General features: G+C 31.2%; 1 protein-coding gene across 2 annotated transcripts in view; it reads right to left on the bottom strand.

Moving 5' to 3' along the window:
* LOC111414781 (abnormal chemosensory protein 6) overlaps nt 1-24,658 on the bottom strand; it is a 45,104-nt gene that overhangs the window by 13,295 nt on the left and 7,151 nt on the right. Inside the window, exons 2-3 of one of the 2 annotated variants that reach the window (XM_023046224.2) lie at nt 10,411-10,458; nt 4,477-4,533 (exon numbers count right to left, since the gene is read on the bottom strand). In XM_023046224.2, the coding sequence (XP_022901992.1) occupies nt 4,477-4,533; nt 10,411-10,458 (105 nt within the window). The remainder of the gene's footprint in view (nt 1-4,476; nt 4,534-10,410; nt 10,459-24,658) is intronic. The other variant, XM_023046225.2, reaches the window with a different exon arrangement.

Raw genomic sequence — 24,658 nt, 5'->3', positions numbered from 1 at the left:
TGACCTATCTACTGCAACATCTTCTTTCCGGCTAGTAATTACTATCCGGAAAGAAGAGGAGGCCATAGGTCTGTTTTTTTTTAAACCACCGTGGTGGTGGTTTCTGTGAGCATTTAAATCCGAACGCCAGGTAGGTGGCTAACCTTACCTGTAGAAGAAGTTCTTCTTCCATAATGACAACATGTTCAAGGAGTGCAACATGTTCATCAAATTTAAAAGATATACATATAGCTGATGACAACCATATCCTCTATGCTTAATGCATTAAAAATTTAATTTAAATCAAATACAACAAATTAACGGTTTCCGCTTCTACTTCTAGCTTAGGGTTTTCAATATCATACATAATCAATAATATTTAAGGATGACAAGTGTATAAAAAATCATTAAAAGTATCTAGGTTATGCCAACGCTATTTTTTGTAGTCTTTGTTTCTAGCTTTTTCTGTTTTCACCATCTACATATTTGATGTTACCGTTCCGGATATGTACATATCGTTAATCCTGATATTAACAAATATCAATTTCACATTGTTATTAAGAATACTACTCATGGAAGAACATTAAATTAAAAGAATAAACGTTCCTTTTTAGCCTCACGAAAATTATTATTTTGAATCTTAACCCTTTTGTTAAACAATTTTTTTCTTTAATCTCACTTTTAACAAACATCATGTTCAGAACGGATGTTTTAAAAATGATCTTTAAAAAAAACCTTTTTCCAAAAAAAACTGAAAATTTGGTATATCCGATTCTCAAATGTTCCTTGATAACCTCAAAAAGGATTATTTCTTAAATTCCAACCACTTTGGAAAAAAAAATTTTTTTCTTGAATCATACTTTCAACAAATATCATACATAACAGGTGATTTTTAAAAATTTATATAAAATGAAATAGTACCTGTGGCAACTTAAAATTTGGCATAACCTAACCTCAAATGTTCCTTTATAACCTTAAAAAGTTTCATTTCTTAAATCCTAACCACTGTGGAGAAAACAATTTTTTTTTGAATCATATTTTCAACAAATATCATACACAACAGGTGATTTTGAAAAATGTATATAAAATGAAATAATCATCGTGGCAACCTTAAATTTAGTATAACCTAACCTCAAACATTCCTGAGTAACCTCAAAAAGTTTCATTTCTTAAATCACAACTGTTTTGTAGAAAACAATGTTTTTCTTTAGCCATATTTTCAATTAACGTCAAATTAAATAGCCGATTCTATAAAGATTATAAAGTATAAATTAATCACCATAGCAATTTAAAATTTGGTATAACCTAACCTCAAATGTTCCTTTATAACCTCAAAAAGTTTCATTTCTTAAATCCTAACCACTGTGGAGAAAATAATTTTTTTCTTGAATCATACTTTTAATAATTATCAAACACAACAGGTGATTATTAAAAATGTATATGAAATGAAATAATCATCGTAGCAACCTAAAATTTAGTATAACCTAACCTCAAACATTCCTGAATAACCTCAAAAAGCTTCATTTCTTAAATCACAACTGTTTCAGAGAAAACAATTTTTTTTTTCAATCATATTTTTAAAGAACGTCATATATATAAAATATGAATTTAACACCATGGGTTAAAATTTAGTATAACTAATAAAATGTTGTTTTATAACCTTAAAAAGTTTGACGTTTTAATTTTAACTTTTTTGTAGAAAATTTTTTTTTAACCTGACTTTCAATAGACGTCAAATTCGAGGTTTTCAATAATTATTATTGCAAAAACTGTTTCTCGAAGAAATTTAAAATTTGGTATAATATATTCTCAGACGTTCTTTTATAACCACAAAAAAAATCATTTCTTAAATCCTAAAATCTTGGAAGAAAATTATTTTTTTCTTCAATCATATTTTCAGAGCACTTCATATTAAATAGGTGATTTTTAAAAATTTGTGTAAAATCCATTAATCACCGTGGTAGCTTTAAATTTGGTATAAATTAACCTCAAATTTTCCTTTATAACCTCAAAAAGTTTTATTTTTTAAATCCTAACTACTTTGGAAAAAATAACTTTTTTCTTCAATCATATTTTAAAGAAACGTTACATACAACAGGTAACTTTAAAAATGTATATAAAAATAATTAATCACTATGGTAACTTTAAATTTGGTACAACCTAAGCTCAAAGGTTCCTTTATAACCTCAAAAAGTTTGATTACTTAATTCCAATACGCTTTCGATTAAAGAAATGTTATGTGTTAAATGTTATTATATCAAATCGGCAATTATTAAAATTATATATAAAATGAATTAGTCACCCTGAAAGCCTATAATTTGGTTTATCCTAACCTCAAACATTCCTTTATAACCTCAAAAAGTTTCATTCCTTAAATTTTAACCGATTTGGAGAAAACACTTTTTTCTTTTTAACCATACTTTCAAGATACATCAAATGAAACATGTAATTTTTAAAAATATATAAAATATGAACTGATTATCGTGGCATGTTAAGATTTGGTGTAACCTAACCCCAAATATATCTTTATAACCTCAAAAAGCTTCCTTTCTGATTTCCACTTTATTCCACTCCGTCTTGAAGAAAAAGTTGTTTGTAAAAATCATCTAAAAGTCGATCAGATTTTCTTGAAGAGCTTAATTATTCCAAAATATAATATTAGCTCAACCAGATTTGATTGCTTTGCAAGATATGAACTGATCTCGAACTGAATCATTCTAAATGATAAGGATATGACAACTCAAGCTCATTCCAATATAGTCTCAGTTCAACCTCATCATTATTTAAAAAATGCCTTAACTTAGGCAGACATTCTATAGTACTTTGAATTCATATAGAATTGTTCCAAACTGCTTTAAATCAATCACATCATTTTTTAGTCACAATGTAATCTCATCTAGGACTAAAAAACACGAATGTTTCAATTTGACCTCATTCTTCTTTTAAGAATATCTCAATACAATCTGAGACCAGTATGCGCAAGCCAGTATCCCTCAACCTGATTTGAGTATTCTAGAGGTTAGATTGTGAACCGTTCCAAGATTATTGAGCCAATCCTGCAACCCAAAAATGACTCAATTAGATGCAGATGTATACAAAATATCTGCATCAGGTTTTGAGTTGGGTGGGGTTGCAATACATAATCTCTCTTTAATTAAACTTATTCATTCAAAAGGATAAGAATCACTATCAGCAATCAAATAATATTGCAAATTAAGCTTCCTTTTATCTTTATAACCTCACCTTAATTTCTTGTCCTTACCAATTTCTTCCTTTTTATTTTCTCCCTTATTACTTGGCTCCTTATTTTTTGACATTTTATGTTCATTAATTCTACTTAACGGAAAAATTGTTTTGCTGGAGATATAAATTATCTCCATTAATTAAGATATTTTAATGAAGCTATTTTAAAATAGACATTTTTAATTTAAGATATTAATCTTTCCTTCACTCCCAAAAATAATGTTTGTATGACATAACCTTTTGAAGTTTCACTCAAAAATTCATTCACTTACCTGTAGATGGATTAGCTCTTTTTCTTTTTGAAAGAGATTAAGATAAAAGATAAAGCTTAGAGAGAAGTAGAAGACCACAAAAATGACTAAGTGCCCTGTTAATGTAATGATCGTAAGTTACCGGAATGGGATAATTTGTAACCGGGGGTTGGAAGACAAATAAGGACCGGGGAGAGGAGTTTACTCCTCCTGGCTGCCTGATGAATTTCGGGGTTGGCCGGGGCCGAAACAAACGAGCAACGGCAATGAAATTACGCCGATTATCACTTGTCCGGGCAGCTATAACTCTTCATCTATTTCCCTCCTCTCTCTCTTTCACCCTTATTCGGCCTACTAAACCTGCGCAATTCTCACTCAAAACATAATTGAAATCAAATTCAACCCTCGCCAGTTTTGGACTAATAAGGGATCCCATTTCATTTTAAAACTTTTTGAATAATAAAACAATTTTCAAATAATATGAATTCGAAATTCAAAGGATTTATATTCAATCTTAAACAATGAGATTTTTTACGATTTTTCCAACGGTTTCAACTCTTTTCATTCTCGTTTAAATCCAGTTTGCCATATGTTATGAAATGTTGGGTCATTGTAACCGAGATTTTTCAGGGCGAACCTTTAATTGTAAAGTTATCGACCTTGATACAACCCATCTCTTTCTATCACACTTTTTTAGTTAGAAAGAGACGTAGAGAAAAGCCGTACGCGCGTCCCTTTTAAATAATAAATGAACGGTAAGAACCCGGTACGCACCCCGGCTTTCTCTTCGAAACGTTCAAGCTTTTCAGTAACGAACGGGAGGAAATTTCGAATTTAAGCCGAAGACCTACATTTACCGTCCCTAATATCTATTATCGTTATCACGGAGGCACTCAATACACTTTCACTTCTCCCCATCTCCTTACTTACATACTTTTCGTGTAATATTCCTTAACGATTATTCGTTGATTATATTTAATTTTCTTAAACTTTGTATACTTACATTATGTCTGGGTGACCATGAATTACACATAATCGAGGCATCTTCAAGTATTCGACTCTGAAACAAAATTAAAACAATAATTAAAACTACAATTGAAACAATAATTAAAAAAGTATCTACTCGCTATCTATAGCAATAAAGTTTGATGAATTTTTTTTTCTTTTCGTAAATTGTGTTAGTAAGTGATCAAATAGAGTACATATCGTATCAAGTATCTGTCCGAGCACGTGCATAGCACGTGACCGCTAATCCAAACCCCACACGCGACTCTTGTAACAATCGTATATACTACATCCTAACACGTTAAACACAAATTCTAATGGGATTTCGTACGCTCAATTTAATATTAAAACGGCCCGGCGACCCTTCTTTTCTCATTTTAACCCTCCCTTGCTACAAAGTGGTTTGATGCACTTCTCCATCAAATGAACTACAGCGAGATAGAGAGAGTTTAAAAGAGAATACTTAAAATTGTCTTATTTTCATCTTTGTGTCTTAGTTGTTACGTAAGTAATAATATTAACTATATTTTTCTAGCCTATTTATGGAATCAAATTATATTGGGAAGTGAACATGATCTTTGAGCATTATATATTTGTAAGTTCGCAAATTTGAATGATTATCATCAGAAGTAGGCAATATGAGATTACTTTTCAAAAACAGGAAACTTTTCTATTCCATTGCCAAACCTAAATTGTGTGCTCCCATCATATTTAGTAGGTCATTCTGTATATTTCTAGAGAAACCAGATTGTAGTAGAACCATAGAAACTTATCGGGAACATCATCTTTTGAAGTTAATTAACCCTTATGGAAAATTGCTGGTTGTGTAAAAATCTTTCCTGTCGATGGTATATCGACGTATTTTGGAAAATTACTCTGCGAAGTTGAAGTTTTCTCGATAAAAACCCTAATATATTAGCTTTCTTGTAGTAATCATAAAAGGAATGAAGAAAACGAGGAGTAATGGGGTTGTTATTTAAATAGAAGATAGAAAGAATTAAAGAAGCTGGGATTATAAACAAATTTAGTGATGATTTTGTACTTGATAAATTGTACAATAGGAATATATTGGAGATTGGCATAAAAACTTCAGGAGTTCTGTGGGTTGTAAAGACAAGTTTAAAAAAATCTATGGAAACAATGTCATAGAGATGCCAATCATTGAATGTCTCGTGGATTCTTTCTCGTAGTAGCATTGAGAAAGTTTATAATGATAGGAGATCTTATAGTGTTAAAGATGTTATTATAAGCATTTAATGTTTAGAATATATGGATTTTAGCCATGTTGCTAAAATATGTGATAGGACTGAGGTTTGGCAGCATTGTGGCGAAGTAACTGAATATCAAGAGAGGTTGCTTGCGATGGAGGTACTGAATTAAAACAATTTAGACTCATATAAATAGCTATTGTATACTGAGACAACGATGTAACATTCTGAATGAGCGATAGGGATACTAGTTGAGGTTGCTTGCGAGCGAGGTAGACCAATTGTGACAATTGATACTCATATAAACAACTACTGCATACTGAAGAAACAAAGTTGTATCTTAAATGGGTAATACAAATAGTAGAGGACGCTTGCGGCCGAGGCAGAAATCGTTGAGATACAGTTGTAATTCTTAGACCTAAACTGTAATAGATTAAGCTTACAAAGAGAAGTTCAGAATCTCTTACTACAGCAGCTCTATTCATTAATAAATAGTAGTGTATCTACTCCTAAGAACCTTCAGGTAAAAACATTAAAGGATTAAGTCAAACAAATTCGAACGAGAGCCAAAAGCTCAGATCATCCAACTCTTTTGACCCGTCAATAAGGCTTACAACGATACAGAGGCAGGACAGATCCCAGCGTAAACCAGTATTTAAAAGTAGCCACAACTAACAACCTTAATTGTCTACCTCTTCGATCGTTTATTCTTAAATATTGTCTATAATAATTGCCATTCAGTAAATTTGAAGGTAAACGTATTTCAGCTCCTAAAAGGAGGTTTGGTTAAGTGCGGTCAAGGAGCTCAAGATTCTTTCTAGGTGAAATGAACAATCGAGGCGTTAATGGCGCATGATGACAAAATATGCTGTTTAATACACTAATTGACAAAGTGAATAGAATTAAAAACTCGGATAGTGAAAGATTCAGTAAAAACTAGTATGGTTAAATAAAAGATATAAACATCGTCAAGGCTTTAACCTCCAAGGAGAACGATATTTCAACGTCTAACCACAAAGTCCCCAGTCCTTTGACAATATCTGAAATGTTTAATAGATCTATTTAGGATGCCCCACGTCAAGTATTTGCTGCTGTGGAAGTCATCAGGACTACAATATTAATAAAGGACGTTCAGGTGAAGTACCAGGGATGGAGGCTATTTACTGCATAACCTTGAAATTCACCATTTGGAAATGGCCAACTTTATTGGATTAATCCATTGAAATAAATCAGTGATTTGTGGACTCAATGACTTAAGCGGTTTTAGTATTAATAATAATTGAAGATATAAAACTGCAATATAAATCCTCTATGGTGTCTATGGTTTAGCTCGGTTCACCTCCCTTGTAAGCACCCTTCAATGGGATGTTAACTTTAGTGGATTCTTTCAATATGCATCCATAATTAAAAAATTTTACTTATGATTTTAGTTTCAGTAAGGTTGGTGTAACTCTAAGCCATAAGCAGAAAGGAACCCAGCTGGACCTTTTCAGATCACTGATGACCTCAATAGTATGGAACAAATATACGTCGGGAAAATAAGAGTGAACTCAAGCATCTGTCAACAAGATAATATGTCTCCTGCACAAGAATATGGGGTCATTAATAAATCTGGTGTTGTAAGGGTTATTCGATATTGAGTGTACCAACCGTTTAAGTTGTGATCTGGTGAATTACACACAAAACGTTTATTAATAACATCGTAGAAAAAAGGTATGATAATGAAAGGTTAGTTCTCTGAAAGGGCCAAATTGGACCACGTCAGTGTTGCTGATGTAGGAAGAACAGGATCTACATTCTCACTTATAGGAAATACTCCAGGGTTATATGGCACTTTAGGACATTTGCGAGAATTTTCGTCTTGGTGAACTTTATCCCCAAATCTGATAAGCAAGAAATTTTTCCATCCTTATCGAAGCTACCAAGCAATCTCATCTATTTTTTATTAAGAGGGATATCTTTACTAAGTAATCTTCAACACCCTAATCAACACACATTCAATAGAAGTAAAAGTCAAGACAACTTTATCTATCGACAGTAGAGAATCTGATTTGGCACTACACAGAGAATTAATCAGTTTTAGGTTAGGTATAGATTATCAGTTGACCTTGGAGAAGGTAGCTGTGATAACCAAAGGACATTAAGAGTTACCCATAAAAGAATAAGAATATGTGGGACAAATTACCATGCTATCAAACGTTGTAATATCTTCTTAGACACCGTTCCATAAGTAATGCTCGTTGTTTACTAAGAAGGTTCTAAACATAAGACGGTCCATCATTGGCAACAATTAACAATGTCAGACTTTCGATGATTGAACTTAGTCAGTAAGAGACGTATCTCTAAGCTACATCTTGATTTTTGTTATAAGCTGGATGATGTGAAATGTGTGTTTTATGAATACATAAAAAACGCTCAATGGGGTCTACGTTCCTCTCAAATTCTACAAACACAGAAACTTTAACTCAATCTTGGCTTTATTATCAAATATAAACTTTGCCTACTTATGTTCACAGTCATAAACTCAACATCAGAATAAATTGAATAGAAAAAATATTATGTACATTTCTAAAATACCAGTTTCATCATGCTTATTTCTCAGGTTGTTCTCTCTTCTAAAACATCATTTTAGATTTGTGCAAAAAGTATTTGTTTATAGAAATCGTTTTCTTGGATAACCCGAATTTAATGCTTCACTTAAAAAGATAGTGGAGTTGCACGATGTTGACTTTAGCAACTTGTAGTTAAATTCATGTACATGTCATGCAAATATCCATGTTTCCAGAAAAGCTCGTTATCTGATTTCTGGGAACGTTTTTTCATACAAATATACAAATGTATTGGGATTATCATTTATGTTCTTTTTGGGCATAAATTCTTGTTAATTTTGTTATCGATTTTAATTTTTTTGATTTAATTTGTATAATTAAAAGATTATAAGTTAATTTATAAAAGTAAATTTGCAATGTTTGAACCCATTCCAACCAAGTCCCTCGCAGATAATAAAGCGTGCCATGAAAACAACCATCTATTAAAGCTTTATCTTTTGTTTTGATCGCACTTTGTTCGTGCTTTCAGATCATAGTCTATGTCTCCATACCGTATTGTGTACACGTGCACATATTTATACACAAGATAACGCCAAAACTCGGTCAACTCTATCCACCTTCTATCGTTTTGCCTTCGTAGCCTTCAGCGCATTGTTTACAGTTTCAATTTTATGAATTAAAAAAATTAAAAATCTTTTTTCCTCTTCATCTTATTTTGTTTTTCTTCTTTTTTGTAAGCTGTACGACAGCTTCGTTGTTGGTGGCGGCGTCGACGGTGGCGATGGTGGGGTGCCGGAAAATGGCGTCCGACGGCGGCCGAGGAAGTGACGTGGCGATCGATAGATGGCGCCGTCCGATTGGAGGACGAGGGACGGGTGGGGAGAAACATGGGCGGCGTCGCGACGTCGACGTTCCGTCGTTTTCGACGTCGACGACGACGTGATTTTCACTGTGTGTGTTCGTTGTAAATTTTTCCAGTGGCGGTGCAAATCTGGACATCGGATCGAAAGAAGATCCACGAGAAACGATAAAACGGAGCGAACGTATTTTTACTTTTTTTTGTTGTCAGACAAAAAATCGTTCTATTTTAAATCGTTCGATTTTATCTATTTCTATTTTGTAAATAACGGGTGTTCGTAATCTATTTACGTTCGTGCCCTTTATTATTTTTTTATTGTCTTATTGATTCACTTCATGATTTTAATCAAGAAGAAAAAACTGTACTTAAAATGACATAAGTTTAAATTTCCTGAAAGTGTGGGAGAAAAATGAATTATGATTCAGAGTCTCGGGTTGACTGAATTATGCACGATGGGCGTTTTAAAAACCGTGAAGCTCTAAATATTTCAGTAAAGTCCCAGTTAACACCATAGAGTTTTACTAAAAATGCTGAAATAGTTTAAGAAACGATTCAATTATTAACATCTAAAAAATATAAATAAAGTTTATCGTTGAAATAGTATAAATGGAAAAAATGGGTGATGGGGAAACCTTTTTAATGCAATTTGTTTTGCGTTTGCTTCCGTTTGACAGTTTTGTCATTTCATTTTTCCCGCGTGATAATAAACGCAGTGGCGGTGCGTACAATATTCATTCGAAAGCTCACTTTTTTACCCGGCCGATTTTTATTTTTTTCCTCTCTTTATCCTGCCCGGTTGTTGTTGTATTTTTTTGTTAATTTTATTTTTCGAACGTTCCTTTTTTTTCGGCGACACTTTGACGATGATTAAATTTAGTGAACGTCCCTGTTCGAATAGTGAGTTTCGAGCGATGAAAAATTTAAAATAGTCACCGTGCGCAAGTTTCAATAAAAAAAATACCGACAAAAAATATCCTGCGTGCTGGGGGAAAAAATTGAAGCCGGCCGGCACAAAAAAAAATAAAAATCGGCAAAATTTTTGTTTATATTTTCCCCCACAACCCGGCGATGTTCAATTGTTCGAAATGCCCCAGCGTTTTCGTTGCAACTTTTATTTTTTTACGTTGACGTCCTATTTTTTAACCCTTTTTTGTTCTGTTTATTTTTTATTATTATTTTTTTTTTAATTGTTCTTTTTTGCTTTGTCTTTGTTGATTATGTATATTCGAACAAAATTTTATATTTCAAGAAGAAGATCACAGTTTAAATTAAAAATACTGAAAAGTTAATAAACATTTTGAAAGTTCTTAGCTTACCTCATATGCTGGTTTAAGGTGCTGATTTTTGAATGAGAAGTTCTGGACCTTAACGACAAGGAACAAATTTTTCTATTATTCTAAGTATCAAATTTATGGGATTAAAATTAAGGGTATGATGAAGTTCATGGTTTCTTCATGATTAAGTTAAGTCAATTTGTTTGGTTTCATTGAAGCTTCTTTGATGTACAGTCGAAAATATGACTTAAAATTAATGGAAAAATTAAAATTACCATAAAATTTCTTAGATTGTTATGTTAGGTGAAGTTTTTTAGGCTAATATCAAACTACTTGCTAGGAATTAATGTTATAGCCGCGATTCATAAAGTGTCTTGGAGCAGATTTATAGAATAAATACAAATTATTGATTAAAACTTGAAAATGTAGTGAAGTTTGAAATAATATTAAAATGTTATAAACTTTATTGAACTTTCTTTGGTGAATACTTAGTTAAGATTAAATTTGAAGCATAGTTAACAATTAAAGATTGGTTGAAGTTGATGTTAAATGTTGTAGGTATCAATATTTTCGTGATATTACATCGGTTCAACAAATAAATTAAAAATTAATATGCAGATGAAGTTTCTTAGGTTAATATTTAAATATTATGTATAACAATTGAAATTTCAGCCACATAAGTCAAAGTTAAATTTCCTGTTGATAATAAAGATTTTGATGAAGTTTTATGACTAGCATTTCATTTCATTGCATAATACTAATATTTTTTGCTATGAACTTGAGGGTATAATGAAGTTTCTTTCATTTGGTTTTTTTGAGTTAATGTTAAATTATCAGATAAAAGCATTTGATGAAGTGTTATGGCTTTACGTTTAGTTTTTATTGAAGTTCCTTACCTTGATGCTGAAGTAATGGTTATAAATTTGAGGATTTTATGAAGTTTCTTTCATTTGGTTATGTTTAGATAAAGTTTTTGAGTTGATATTCAATTTTCAAATCACAATTAAAATTTTGATGAAGTTTACCATGAAATTTCTTAGATTATGTTATGTTAGATGAAATTTTTTAGGCTAATATTAAACTACTTGCTAGAAATTAATGTTATAACCGCGTTTTATAAAGTGTCTTGAAGCAGATTTATAAAATAAATACAAATTATTGATTAAAACTTGAAAATGTAGTGAAGTTTGAAATAATATTAAAATGTTATAAACGTAATTGAACTTTCTTTGGTGAATACTTAGTTAAGATTAAATTTGAAGCATAGTTAACAATTAAAGATTGGTTGAAGTTGATGTCAAATGTTGTAGGTATCAATATTTTAGTGATATTAGATCAAGTTCAACATATCAATTAAAAATTGCAGATGAAGTTCCTTAGGTTAATATTTAAATATTATGTATAACAATTAAAATTTCAGCCACATAAGTTAAAGTTAAATTTCCTGTTGATAATTAAGATTTTGATGAAGTTTTATGACTAGCATTTCATTTCATTGCATAATACTAATATTTTTGCTATGAACTTGAGGGTATAATGAAGTTTCTTTCATTTGGTTTTTGAGTTAATGTTAAATTATCAGATAAAAACATTTGATGAAGTGTTATGGCTTACGTTTAGTTTTTATTGAAATTCCTTACCTTGATACTAAAGTAATGGTTATAAATTTGAGGATTTTATGAAGTTTCTTTCATTTGGTTATGTTTAGATAAAGTTTTTGAGTTGATATTTAATTTTCAAACCACAATTAAAATTTTGATGAAGTTTACCATGAAATTTCTTAGATTATGTTATGTTAGATGAAATTTTTTAGGCTAATATTAAACTACTTGCTAGGAATTAATGTTATAACCGCGTTTCATAAAGTGTCTTGAAGCAGATTTATAAAATAAATACAAATTATTGATTAAAACTTGAAAATGTAGTGAAGTTTGAAATAATATTAAAATGTTATATGTCAAATGTTGTAGGTATCAATACTTTAGTGATATTACATCGGGTTCAACAAATAAATTAAAAATTAATATGCAGATGAAGTTTCTTAGGTTAATATTTAAATATTATGTATAACAATTGAAATTTCAGCCACATAAGTTAAAGTTAAATTTCCTGTTGATAATTAAGATTTTGATGAAGTTTTATGACTAGCATTTCAAGTCATTGCATAATACTAATATTTTTTGCTATGAACTTGAGGGTATAATGAAGTTTCTTTCATTTGGTTTTTTTGAGTTAATGTTAAATTATCAGATAAAAACATTTGATGAAGTGTTATGGCTTACGTTTAGTTTTTATTGAAGTTCCTTACCTTGATACTAAAGTAATGGTTATAAATTTGAGGATTTAATGAAGTTTCTTTCATTTGGTTATGTTTAGATAAAGTTTTTGAGTTGATATTCAATTTTCAAAGCACAATTAAAATTTTGATGAAGTTTACCATGAAATTTCTTAGATTATGTTACGTTAGATGAAATTTTTTAGGCTAATATTAAACTACTTGCTAGGAATTAATGTTATAACCGCGTTTCATAAAGTGTCTTGGAGCAGATTTATAAAATAAATACAAATTATTGATTGAAACTTGAAAATGTAGTGAAGTTTGAAATAATATTAAAATGTTATATGTCAAATGTTGTAGGTATCAATACTTTAGTGATATTACATCGGGTTCAACAAATAAATTAAAAATTAATATGCAGATGAAGTTTCTTAGGTTAATATTTAAATAATATGTATAACAATTGAAATTTCAGCCACATAAGTTAAAGTTAAATTTCCTGTTGATAATTAAGATTTTGATGAAGTTTTATGACTAGCATTTCAAGTCATTGCATAATACTAATATTTTTTGCTATGAACTTGAGGGTATAATGAAGTTTCTTTCATTTGGTTTTTTTGAGTTAATGTTAAATTATCAGATAAAAACATTTGATGAAGTGTTATGGCTTACGTTTAGTTTTTATTGAAGTTCCTTACCTTGATACTAAAGTAATGGTTATAAATTTGAGGATTTAATGAAGTTTCTTTCATTTGGTTATGTTTAGATAAAGTTTTTGAGTTGATATTCAATTTTCAAAGCACAATTAAAATTTTGATGAAGTTTACCATGAAATTTCTTAGATTATGTTACGTTAGATGAAATTTTTTAGGCTAATATTAAACTACTTGCTAGGAATTAATGTTATAACCGCGTTTCATAAAGTGTCTTGGAGCAGATTTATAAAATAAATACAAATTATTGATTGAAACTTGAAAATGTAGTGAAGTTTGAAATAATATTAAAATGTTATAAACTTAATTGACCTTTCTTTGGCGAATACTTAGTTAAGATTAAATTTGAAGCATAGTTAACAATTAAAGATTGGTTGAAGTTGATGTCAAATGTTGTAGGTATCAATATTTTAGTGATATTTGATCAGGTTCAACAAATAAATTAAAAATTAATATGCAGATGAAGTTTCTTAGGTTAATATGTAAATATTATGTACAACAATTGAAATTTTAGCCACATAAGTTAAAGTTAAATTTCCTGTTGATAATTAAGATTTTGATGAAGTTTTATGACTAACATTTCATTTCATTCCATAATACTAATATTTTTACTATGAACTTGAGGGTATAATGAAGTTTCTTTCATTTGGTTTTTTAAGTTAATGTTAAATTATCAGATAAAAACATTTGATGAAGTGTTATGGCTTACGTTTAGTTTTTATTGAAGTTCCTTACCTTGATACTAAAGCAATGGTTATAAATTTGAGGAGTTAATAAAGTTTCTTTCATTTGGTTTTGTTTATATAAAGTTTTTGAGTTGATATTCAATTTTCAAACCACAATTAAAATTTTGATGAAGTTTACCATGAAATTTCTTAGATTATGTTATGTTAGGTGAAGTTTTTTAGGCTAATATTAAACTACTTGCTAGGAATTAATGTTATAACCGCATTTCATAAAGTGTCTTGGACCAGATTTACTTATAAAATAAATACAAATTATTGACTGAAACTTGAAAATGTAGTGAAGTTTGAAATAATATTAAAATGTTATATGTCAAATGTTGTAGGTATCAATACTTTAGTGATATTACATCGGGTTCAACAAATAAATTAAAAATTAATATGCAGATGAAGTTTCTTAGGTTAATATTTAAATAATATGTATAACAATTGAAATTTCAGCCACATAAGTTAAAGTTAAATTTCCTGTTGATAATTAAGATTTTGATGAAGTTTTATGACTAGCATTTCAAGTCATTGCATAATACTAATATTTTTTGCTATGAACTTGAGGGTATAATGAAGTTTCTTTCATTTGGTTTTTTTGAGTTAATGTTAAATTATCAGATAAAAACATTTGATGAAGTGTTATGGCTTACGTTTAGTTTTTATTGAAGTTCCTTACCTTGATACTAAAGTAATGGTTATAAATTTGAGGATTTAATGAAGTTTCTTTCATTTGGTTATGTTTAGATAAAGTTTTTGAGTTGATATTCAATTTTCAAAGCACAATTAAAATTTTGATGAAGTTTACCATGAAATTTCTTAGATTATGTTACGTTAGATGAAATTTTTTAGGCTAATATTAAACTACTTGCTAGGAATTAATGTTATAACCGCGTTTCATAAAGTGTCTTGGAGCAGATTTATAAAATAAATACAAATTATTGATTGAAACTTGAAAATGTAGTGAAGTTTGAAATAATATTAAAATGTTATAAACTTAATTGACCTTTCTTTGGCGAATACTTAGTTAAGATTAAATTTGAAGCATAGTTAACAATTAAAGATTGGTTGAAGTTGATGTCAAATGTTGTAGGTATCAATATTTTAGTGATATTTGATCAGGTTCAACAAATAAATTAAAAATTAATATGCAGATGAAGTTTCTTAGGTTAATATGTAAATATTATGTACAACAATTGAAATTTTAGCCACATAAGTTAAAGTTAAATTTCCTGTTGATAATTAAGATTTTGATGAAGTTTTATGACTAACATTTCATTTCATTCCATAATACTAATATTTTTACTATGAACTTGAGGGTATAATGAAGTTTCTTTCATTTGGTTTTTTAAGTTAATGTTAAATTATCAGATAAAAACATTTGATGAAGTGTTATGGCTTACGTTTAGTTTTTATTGAAGTTCCTTACCTTGATACTAAAGCAATGGTTATAAATTTGAGGAGTTAATAAAGTTTCTTTCATTTGGTTTTGTTTATATAAAGTTTTTGAGTTGATATTCAATTTTCAAACCACAATTAAAATTTTGATGAAGTTTACCATGAAATTTCTTAGATTATGTTATGTTAGGTGAAGTTTTTTAGGCTAATATTAAACTACTTGCTAGGAATTAATGTTATAACCGCATTTCATAAAGTGTCTTGGACCAGATTTACTTATAAAATAAATACAAATTATTGACTGAAACTTGAAAATGTAGTGAAGTTTGAAATAATATTAAAATGTTATATGTCAAATGTTGTAGGTATCAATACTTTAGTGATATTACATCGGGTTCAACAAATAAATTAAAAATTAATATGCAGATGAAGTTTCTTAGGTTAATATTTAAATATAATGTATAACAATTTAAATTTCAGCCACATAAGTTAAAGTTAAATTTCCTGTTGATAATTAAGATTTTGATAAAGTTTTATGACTAGCATTTCATTTCATTGTATAATACTAATATTTTTGCTATGAACTTGAGGGTATAATGAAATTTCTTTCATTTGGTTTTTTGTGTTAATGTTAAATTATCAGATAAAAACATTTGATGAAGTGTTATGGCTTACGTTTAGTTTTTATTGAAATTCCTTTCCTTGATACTAAAGCAATGGTTATAAATTTGAGGATTTAATGAAGTTTCTTTCATTTGGTTATGTTTAGATAAAGTTTTTGAGTTGATATTCAATTTTCAAATCACAATTAAAATTTTGATGAAGTTTTACAGTTTACGTTTAGTTTCATTGAAGTTCATTAGCACAGTACTAAAGTTTTGGGTATAAATTTGAAGATTTCATTTGGTTAGGTTTAGATGAAGTTCAAAAAGATCAAAATTAAGATAGTGATGAAGATTTATTTAGTGGCGTTTAGTTTCATTGAAACTTCTTTAATTGATGCCCAATTTCGATAAAAGTTTTGATTATAATTTCAGGTTTTCATGAAGTTTCTTCAATTTAGTTCGGGTTCGATAAAGTTTTTTGTGTTGCTATTAAATTTTCAAATCAAAATTATGATTTTCATTAAATCATTATATTAATTGCATTTAGTTCAATAAAGTGTTTTAAGTTGAAGTTTTTTTATTCCTGTTAAAATGTCATGCTTTGTTAAAACTATAGCTGAAGAAATTTGATTTACTGAAGTTTGGAAGGTTTTGATGTAGTTCTAACGATGAAGTGTGATTTCATTGAAGTTATTTTCGTTGATACAAAATTTTCTGTTAAAGTTTTATGTATTTCATTTGCTTTTAATTAACTTTCTCATATTTCAATTAAAATTTCAGGTTTCAATGAAGTTTCATCAATTTGAATTGAGTTCCATAAACTTTATTAGTTTGGCATTAAATTTGTCAATCCAGTCGTTTAGTGAACTAATGCAAAGAGTTACTTGAAGAACGAAAAAGCTGGAGACTGACGAGTATCTATAAGTTGTTGGTTTATTAACGTGTTCAAGATCACTTCAAACTTGTTTCTGAAGAAAGCTGCAACATGGCATCCGAAACGTTAAACACGTTTTCAAAAGACGGACGGCTTAACCCGAAAGTTTCTAGTTGTAGGTGTAGTGTTAGTTCTAGTTTTAATTTAATAGACGCTCTATCTTCAACAAGACTATGGCTAGAAACAGGTTTACTACAATTTCCCAATCTTAGATCACAAATTGAAGCTTTCTTTAAATTATGGCTATCCTCATTACAAAATGTATACGTACCTCATGAAAATATAACTTCAAATAGTATAATAGCCTTTATTCGCCAGAAAAATTTAACCAAACCTAATTATTCCCTAATAACAACTAAGAAGCAATAAATAAGAGAAATAAGGAGACTATACGTAAATTCTTTTCTTGATAAGTATTAAACTTTTGTCTCGGATCCAATTTTGGATATAGGCCTCCCCAAGTTCTTTCCATTCGTGACGGTTTTGCACCTTTGTCATGCCTTTGTCACCAAATGAGTGTCAGCAAACGTCTAACTTCATGTGTTCATCGCATTTTTTGTCTCCTTATTTTTTGGTCTTGTCCATTGAGGTTCAATCCATTCTACAGCTATTCCCACCTGAGTTTTTTCTCGTAATATATTAACACAATTCCATTTGAATATTTTAATCGTCGTCGCTATTTTATGTGTATTATCTTACTATTTTATATCTGTAAACTCTCCATTTTATTCTGTGTGGTTTTGATTTTATCCTCCACCAATATTTTTATCAAACTTTATTCTGTCAATTTCATTTTTTAGTTTCCCGTCAAAAAACATGTTTGCCCTAAGCATGAATAATCTTCTACGTATATTGGATTTTCTTTTGTATTTGATATTATTTTAGTCTTTTGCAAGTTTATGTTTAATCCAGTTTCTGTACCAGCGTTATAAAGTTGCATTAGCTGATCCTGCTTGGATCATCATCAAAAAATGGTGGGCTACTTAGGTATCTACCGTTGATTAAATGTCTTGTCTTCTTCATCTGCCAATGCTGAAGTCTCTCTTCCGAGACTTTAGGTTTATTACTTCTATGTTATTTGTATATATCACGTTTACCAAATGGATGTAAATTACCTCGACATTTGGTCTCCTCATTACTTTTCATAAAGGTTCTGCAGAAAGGAAAGTTATATTCAACAGTTTTTTCTATAATAACCAGATTAATCGCTTGAAGATGATCTAAAGTAGATCTTTTCTTTCGAAAGCTAGCCGCCCCTCATTTTGATACTCTTATGGACAATTAATTCCTCTTTGAACCACCTATGAATAAAGTTTATATACAACCTTCTTTTGCACTTCAGTCATTAACAGTTCTTCTTGGTATCTTTTTTAATTGCTATTTGTTAATTTGATCTTCTGTACGTATTTTGCTTATGACTGCTGGTAAAGAATTCGCTTGGAATCTCCGATCCATCTACAAATCTTTGTCGTTTTCTTACTATAAGGTGATTCCTTTCATTTATTATTTCCTTCAAACAGTATATTCCTTTAAACCCAAAAAAAAAATATGGGATACACATTTGGGGCGAAAATACAACTTCGTCTGCTTATAATTGCCAAATATGCACTGAGAAAATAGAATATGTGAACGTAACTAGACTATATGTTCTGACATAAAAATTATAATCGATGTATTTGTAATAATCATCATTACTTGCATTGAATTTAAAAAGCAACGATTAATTGTTATAAAATATAATAAGAATGTTGTAAAAATAGACAAAACTTTATTGTTTTTCCACTATCTTATTAGATAAATTTTTTTTCTCGAGAACGAACAGCTGTACAATTCGACCTCTTTCGAATCATCTATTCATTTCGATCCACGTAACATAAAACTTGTTCATAACCTCGAATTTTTTTCTCGAACCTGACTACAAAACAAATAATAGATTCTCAGCACGGAACGTTCCAAAAAATATATGCACTTTTTGATCGACACACGTCATGTAACGAAGTATAACTTCGACCTGTGCGTTCTCTTTCCCTTCGATATCGATTTTCAATTACTCATTTTTCGTCCCCTCGACCAAAGTCTCTCTCTCTCTTTCGCCTCTGTATAGTACACACATGAACGTGTATATACACGCGCTCGCATATTATTTGATTGATATTTGTACTATTTGTCAACAGCGGAAAAGAGGGAACGAAGAAAAAAGGGGAAACCGAGGGACTCTCGAGTTGTTATTTCAATTAACAACCGACTCTAATGACTCAGTACGGTAGTACATTGGATGAATTCGTTTCGACGTGTTTGCTCTTGTTTTTATAACGTCCTCGATGTACTTTTATTAATTGCGTCATTTACATTTGGTTCTTATAAACACTCATCAAGTTTAATTGGAGTTAATAATTTTTATTTGTTAATAAACGTACGATAATAAACAATTTTAATTCGAGATAATAAATTAAGTTTTCAACGATATCTCAAAACCCCTTTTATTAAAGTGTTGAGGGAACGAAGCGAACCCCACAACGTCCGGTTATTGTAAATTAATAAGATTTGAATGAGGGTGTTTGCTTGAAGGGGAAAACAGGTAGTAACACGTTTCGTACAGGTGGCAGAACCACGCATATGGGCACATCGTCCTATAGTGTTCGATTCAAATCTGGGCCCCTCACCACCGATGCCATATGTTTGGTGTTGATATGCACGAGTAGGTTTTAGAGGGGTTGTTGTCTCGTCATTGCTCTCTTCAAGTTAACACAAAAAAAACTGTCACATATGATGAGGCATTTAAAAAAAAGTTCGCAGAAATAAATTGAATCCATCTTAATGTTGGGTCACTTCACAAAAAATCTACGTCTTTTAAGGTGGCTAAACCCGAATGATTCTAGTTCTTGGTCTAGCGCTGCAAACTAGAACTAACACGGTTTTCAGACGACCCGAATCTTTCTAGTTCTACGTCTAGAGCTAGTTCTAGTTTTACACTAGCACTGTTACTATGTAGAACTAACATAGTAACAGAAGAAGATCTGAAATTTGATCTGCATGTGGCTGAAATTGGTAAAAAGATCTCAAGAAACGGTATCGGTATCTGTCGAGGTGGCCAAAACTGCCTATTATGCGTTGATACACTCAAGGATTGACTATGGTATGCCTGGGGTGGTAGTCCAGCAAGTAATTATGTGTTTGGTTTACAACGCAGAGCTGTGAGAGTGTTGGCTAAACTTAGCTATAGGGAAGATTGTCGCCTGGCCTTTGAATCCTTGAATATTCTAAAGCTTCCATCATTGTTTATTCTGAAATGTTTGCTGTATATTCATAGTAACGATGAACAGTATAAGACGCACGCCGACGTGCACAGTTACTTTACCAGAAACCGTACGAACATCTGCGTAGATTTTTGTCGGTTGAGTAGAACGCAGAAAGGTCATTTGTATACTGGTCAGATTTTGTATAATAAGTTACCGCAATCTATTAGGGCACGACAACACAAGCAATTTAAAACTACCATAAAGAATTTCCTGATGACGGGTGCGTTCTACTCAGTCGAGGAGTTTTTAAGGAGTGATATTGTCATTGTATGAATGTATTTTTATTGTATTTTCTCCTCGACTTATGCGTCTGTATTTTATTTTGTTGTATATTCTGTTTAAAATGACGTGTGTAAGCCTTTGGCATAGAGCACTAATAAAGTTATTATTATTATTATTAACAGTATACCTAGAACTAGAATCATGTATATATAGTGGTAGTTCTAGTTTTATACTTGCACTGTCACTAGAACTAACATTAGACCTAAAAACATTTGGGTTTAGTCGTACGTCTCTTAAGACGGCTAAATCCGAATGATTCTAGTTTTTGGGCTAACGCTGCATAACATTTAAAACTAGAACTAACACTAGACCTAGAACTAGAAAGTTTCATCTTTAGCCGTGCGCGTGCGTCTGAAAACCCGAAAAAAAATAATAAATAAAAATTCGAGGTTATAAACAAGTTTTATGTTACGTGGATCGAAATGAATAGATGATTCGAAAGAGGTCGAATTGTACAGCTGTTCGTTCTCGAGAAAAAAAATATATCTAATAAGAAAATGGAGAAACAATAAAGTTTTGTCTATTTTTACAACATTTTTATTATATTTTATACTAATTAAACATTGCTTTTAAATTCAATGTAAGTAATTATTATTATTACATACAAATCGATTATAATTGTTACGATCATTGAATATTTTATGTCAAAACATATAGGGCATCTCCAACATCCAGACGAAATGTCGAGGTAATATACCTAAAGTCTCGAAAGACAGACTTCAGCAATGGCAGAGGAAGAAGACAAGACATTTAATCAACGGTTGATACCTAAGTAGCCCACAATTTTTCGATGATGATCGAAGCAGGATCAGCTAATGCAACTTTATACCGGTGGTAGAGAAACTGTATTAAGCATAAACTTGTAAAAGACTAAAATAATATCAAATACAAAAGAAAATCCAATATGCTTAGAAGATTATTCATGCTTAGGGCAAACATGTTTTTTCAAGGGAAACTAAAAAAAGAAATTGATAGAATAAAGCTTGAGAAAAATATTGGTAGAGGATAAAATCAAAACCATACAGTATAAAATGAAGAGTATACAGATATAAAATAATGAAATTCTAAATGTAAAATAGTGGAATTTTGTTAATATATTACGAGAAAAAACTCAGGTTGGAAAAGCTGGAGAATGGATTGAACCTCAATGCACAAGACCAGAAAAATATTGAGACAGAAAATGCGTAAAACACATGAAGTTAGACGTTTGCTGACACTCATTTGGTGACAAAGGCATGACAAAGGTGCAAAACCGTCACGAATGGAAAGAACTTGGGGAGGCCTATATCCAAAATTGGATCCGAGGCAGAAGTTTAATACTTATCAAGAAAAGAATTTACGTATAGTCTCCTTATTTCTCTTATTTATTGCTTCTTAGTTGTTATTACGGAATAATTACGTTTGGTTAAAGTTTTCTGGCGAATTGATAATTTGTCTAAATCTTAATTTTTCTCTGTGATTAAAGGTTATCTAAGATTGGGAAATTGTAGTAAACCTATTTCTAGCCATAGTCTTGTTGAAGAGAGAGCTTCTATTAAACTGAAACTAGAACTAACACTAGCACTATCAGTAGAACTAACACTAAACCTAGAACTAAAAAACAACAACTTTCAACAACACAAAAAACTTTCGGGTTAATCAGTGCGTCTTTTGAAAGAGTCTTTTATGTTTCGGATGCCAAGTTGCAACTTTCTTCAGAAACAAGTTCGAAGTGATCTTCGAAGTGTCAATCTTCTACGTTCCAACATAAACCAACAACTCGTAGATACTCGTCAGTGTCCAGCTTTTTCGTTCTTCAGGTAACTCTTTGCATTAGTCTACTAAACCACTGGGTTGACAAATTTAATGCCAAACTAATAAAGTTTATGGAACTCAATTCAAATTGATGAAACTTTATTGAAACCTGTAATTTTAATTGAAATATAATACAGATATATACAGATAGTATAGTAGTGGACTATAAAGTTTTGTTCCGACAAAGTTCAGGCGCCATCATGCGTTGGAACAGTGAGGAACGTGCGTTTTCCATTGAGGCCTACTTTTCGAGCGGATATTCTGTGATCGTAAATCAGTGCGCCTTTCGGAATCGCTTTAATTTAGCCCTTTGGCCCCTGTGCCGGATTGAAAATCAATTGTTACGTGGATCACTACGTTCAGACAATCTGCAAGTGCGACAAGACGAAGAACTGGAGTCCCATTAGAGCACCTGAGAACATTAAGGCTGAGAGTTTTAGTGTTGCGCTAGATGAGTTGGACTTAGGGGACATTTGCTTCCAACAAGACGGTGCAACGGCTCACATTTCAAGTGCATCGATGGCTTTTTGAGTTCCCTCAAAACGCCTAATCTCAATTAGGGGTGATTTGAAGTGGCCGGCCCGGTCTCCCGATTTGGCCCCTTGTGTTTTTTTCCTATGAAAATGAAATCCCGTGTTTATGTGAACCGTCCAAGACCCTACAAGGTTTGAAGAACAACATCCAGGAAGCTATATTGGCAAGAGTCATGACAAACGCCAGAAATAGCTTTACTCAGTGTATGGATAATGGAGGACGTCACCTACCTGATTTGATCTTCAAAACTGTGTAAAACAAAACTTTATGTATGTGCCTACATTATAAAAAACAAATAAAAATTTTCTGATTCATACAATAGGTTTTATTAAGTTTTGAAAAAAGGAAGTTATGTTGCCGCACCCTGTATATTGAACCCATCTTAAAGTTGGGTCACTTCACAAAAAGTCTACGTCTCTTAAGACGGCTAAACTCGAATGATTCTAGTTCTTGGTCTAGCGCTCCATAACAATTAAAACTAGAACTAACACGGTCTTCAGACGCAGGGCTAAACTCGAATCTTTCTAGTTCTACGTCTGGTGTTAGTTCTAGTTTTACACTAGCACTGTTACTATGCAGAACTAACAGTATACCTAGAACTAGAATAATTCGGGATTAGTAGTCTTTAGACACGTGCAGCTAAACCCCAATGATTCTAGGGCTAATGTTAGTTCCAGTGACAGCGCAAGTGTAAAACTAGAACTAACACTATACCTAGAACTAGAATCATTCGGGTTTAGCCGTCTTTAGAGATTGCGGCTAAACCCAAATGATTCTAGGTCTAATGTTAGTTCTAGTGACAGCGCAAGTGTAAAACTAGAATTAACACTATACCTAGAACTGGAATCATTCGGGTTTAGCCGTCTTTAGAGACGTGCGGCTAAACCCAAATGATTCTAGTTCTAGATATAGTGTTAGTTCTAGTTTTACACTCACTAGAGGTATTACTATGTAGAACTGACACTATACCTAGAACTAGAATCATTTGGGTTTAGCCGCACATCTCTAAAGACTGCTAATCCAGAATCATTCTAGATCTAGGTATAGTGTTAGTTCTAGTTGTACACTTGCACTGCCACTAGAACTAACATTAGACCTAGAAACTTTTGGGTTTAGCCGCACGTCTCTTAAGACGGCTAAACCCGAATGATTCTAGTTCTCGGGTCTAGCGCTGCATAACAATTAAAACTAGAACTAACACGGTCTTCAGACGCAGGGCTAAACTCGAATCTTTCTAGTTCTACGTCTGGTGTTAGTTCTAGTTTTACACTAGCACTGTTACTATGTAGAACTAACAGTATACCTAGAACTAGAATCATTCGAGATTAGTAGTCTTTAGAGACGTGCAGCTAAACCCCAATGATTCTAGGTCTAATGTTAGTTCCAGTGACAGCGCAAGTGTAAAACTAGAACTAACACTATACCTAGAACTAGAATCATTCGGGTTTAGCCGTCTTTAGAGATTGCGGCTAAACCCAAATGATTCTAGGTCTAATGTTAGTTCTAGTGACAGCGCAAGTGTAAAACTAGAATTAACACTATACCTAGAACTAGAATCATTCGGGTTTAGCCGTCTTTAGAGACGTGCGGCTAAACCCAAATGATTCTAGTTCTAGATATAGTGTTAGTTCTAGTTTTACACTAGAGGTATTACTATGTAGAACTAACACTATACCTAGAACTAGAATCATTTGGGTTTAGCCGCACATCTCTAAAGACTGCTAA

The sequence above is a fragment of the Onthophagus taurus genome, chromosome 1 (assembly GCF_036711975.1).
Source record: "Onthophagus taurus isolate NC chromosome 1, IU_Otau_3.0, whole genome shotgun sequence".
NCBI lineage: Eukaryota > Metazoa > Arthropoda > Insecta > Coleoptera > Scarabaeidae > Onthophagus > Onthophagus taurus.
Note: the sequence above shows the minus strand (reverse complement) of the source record. Positions and strands in the feature narration are given on the sequence as shown.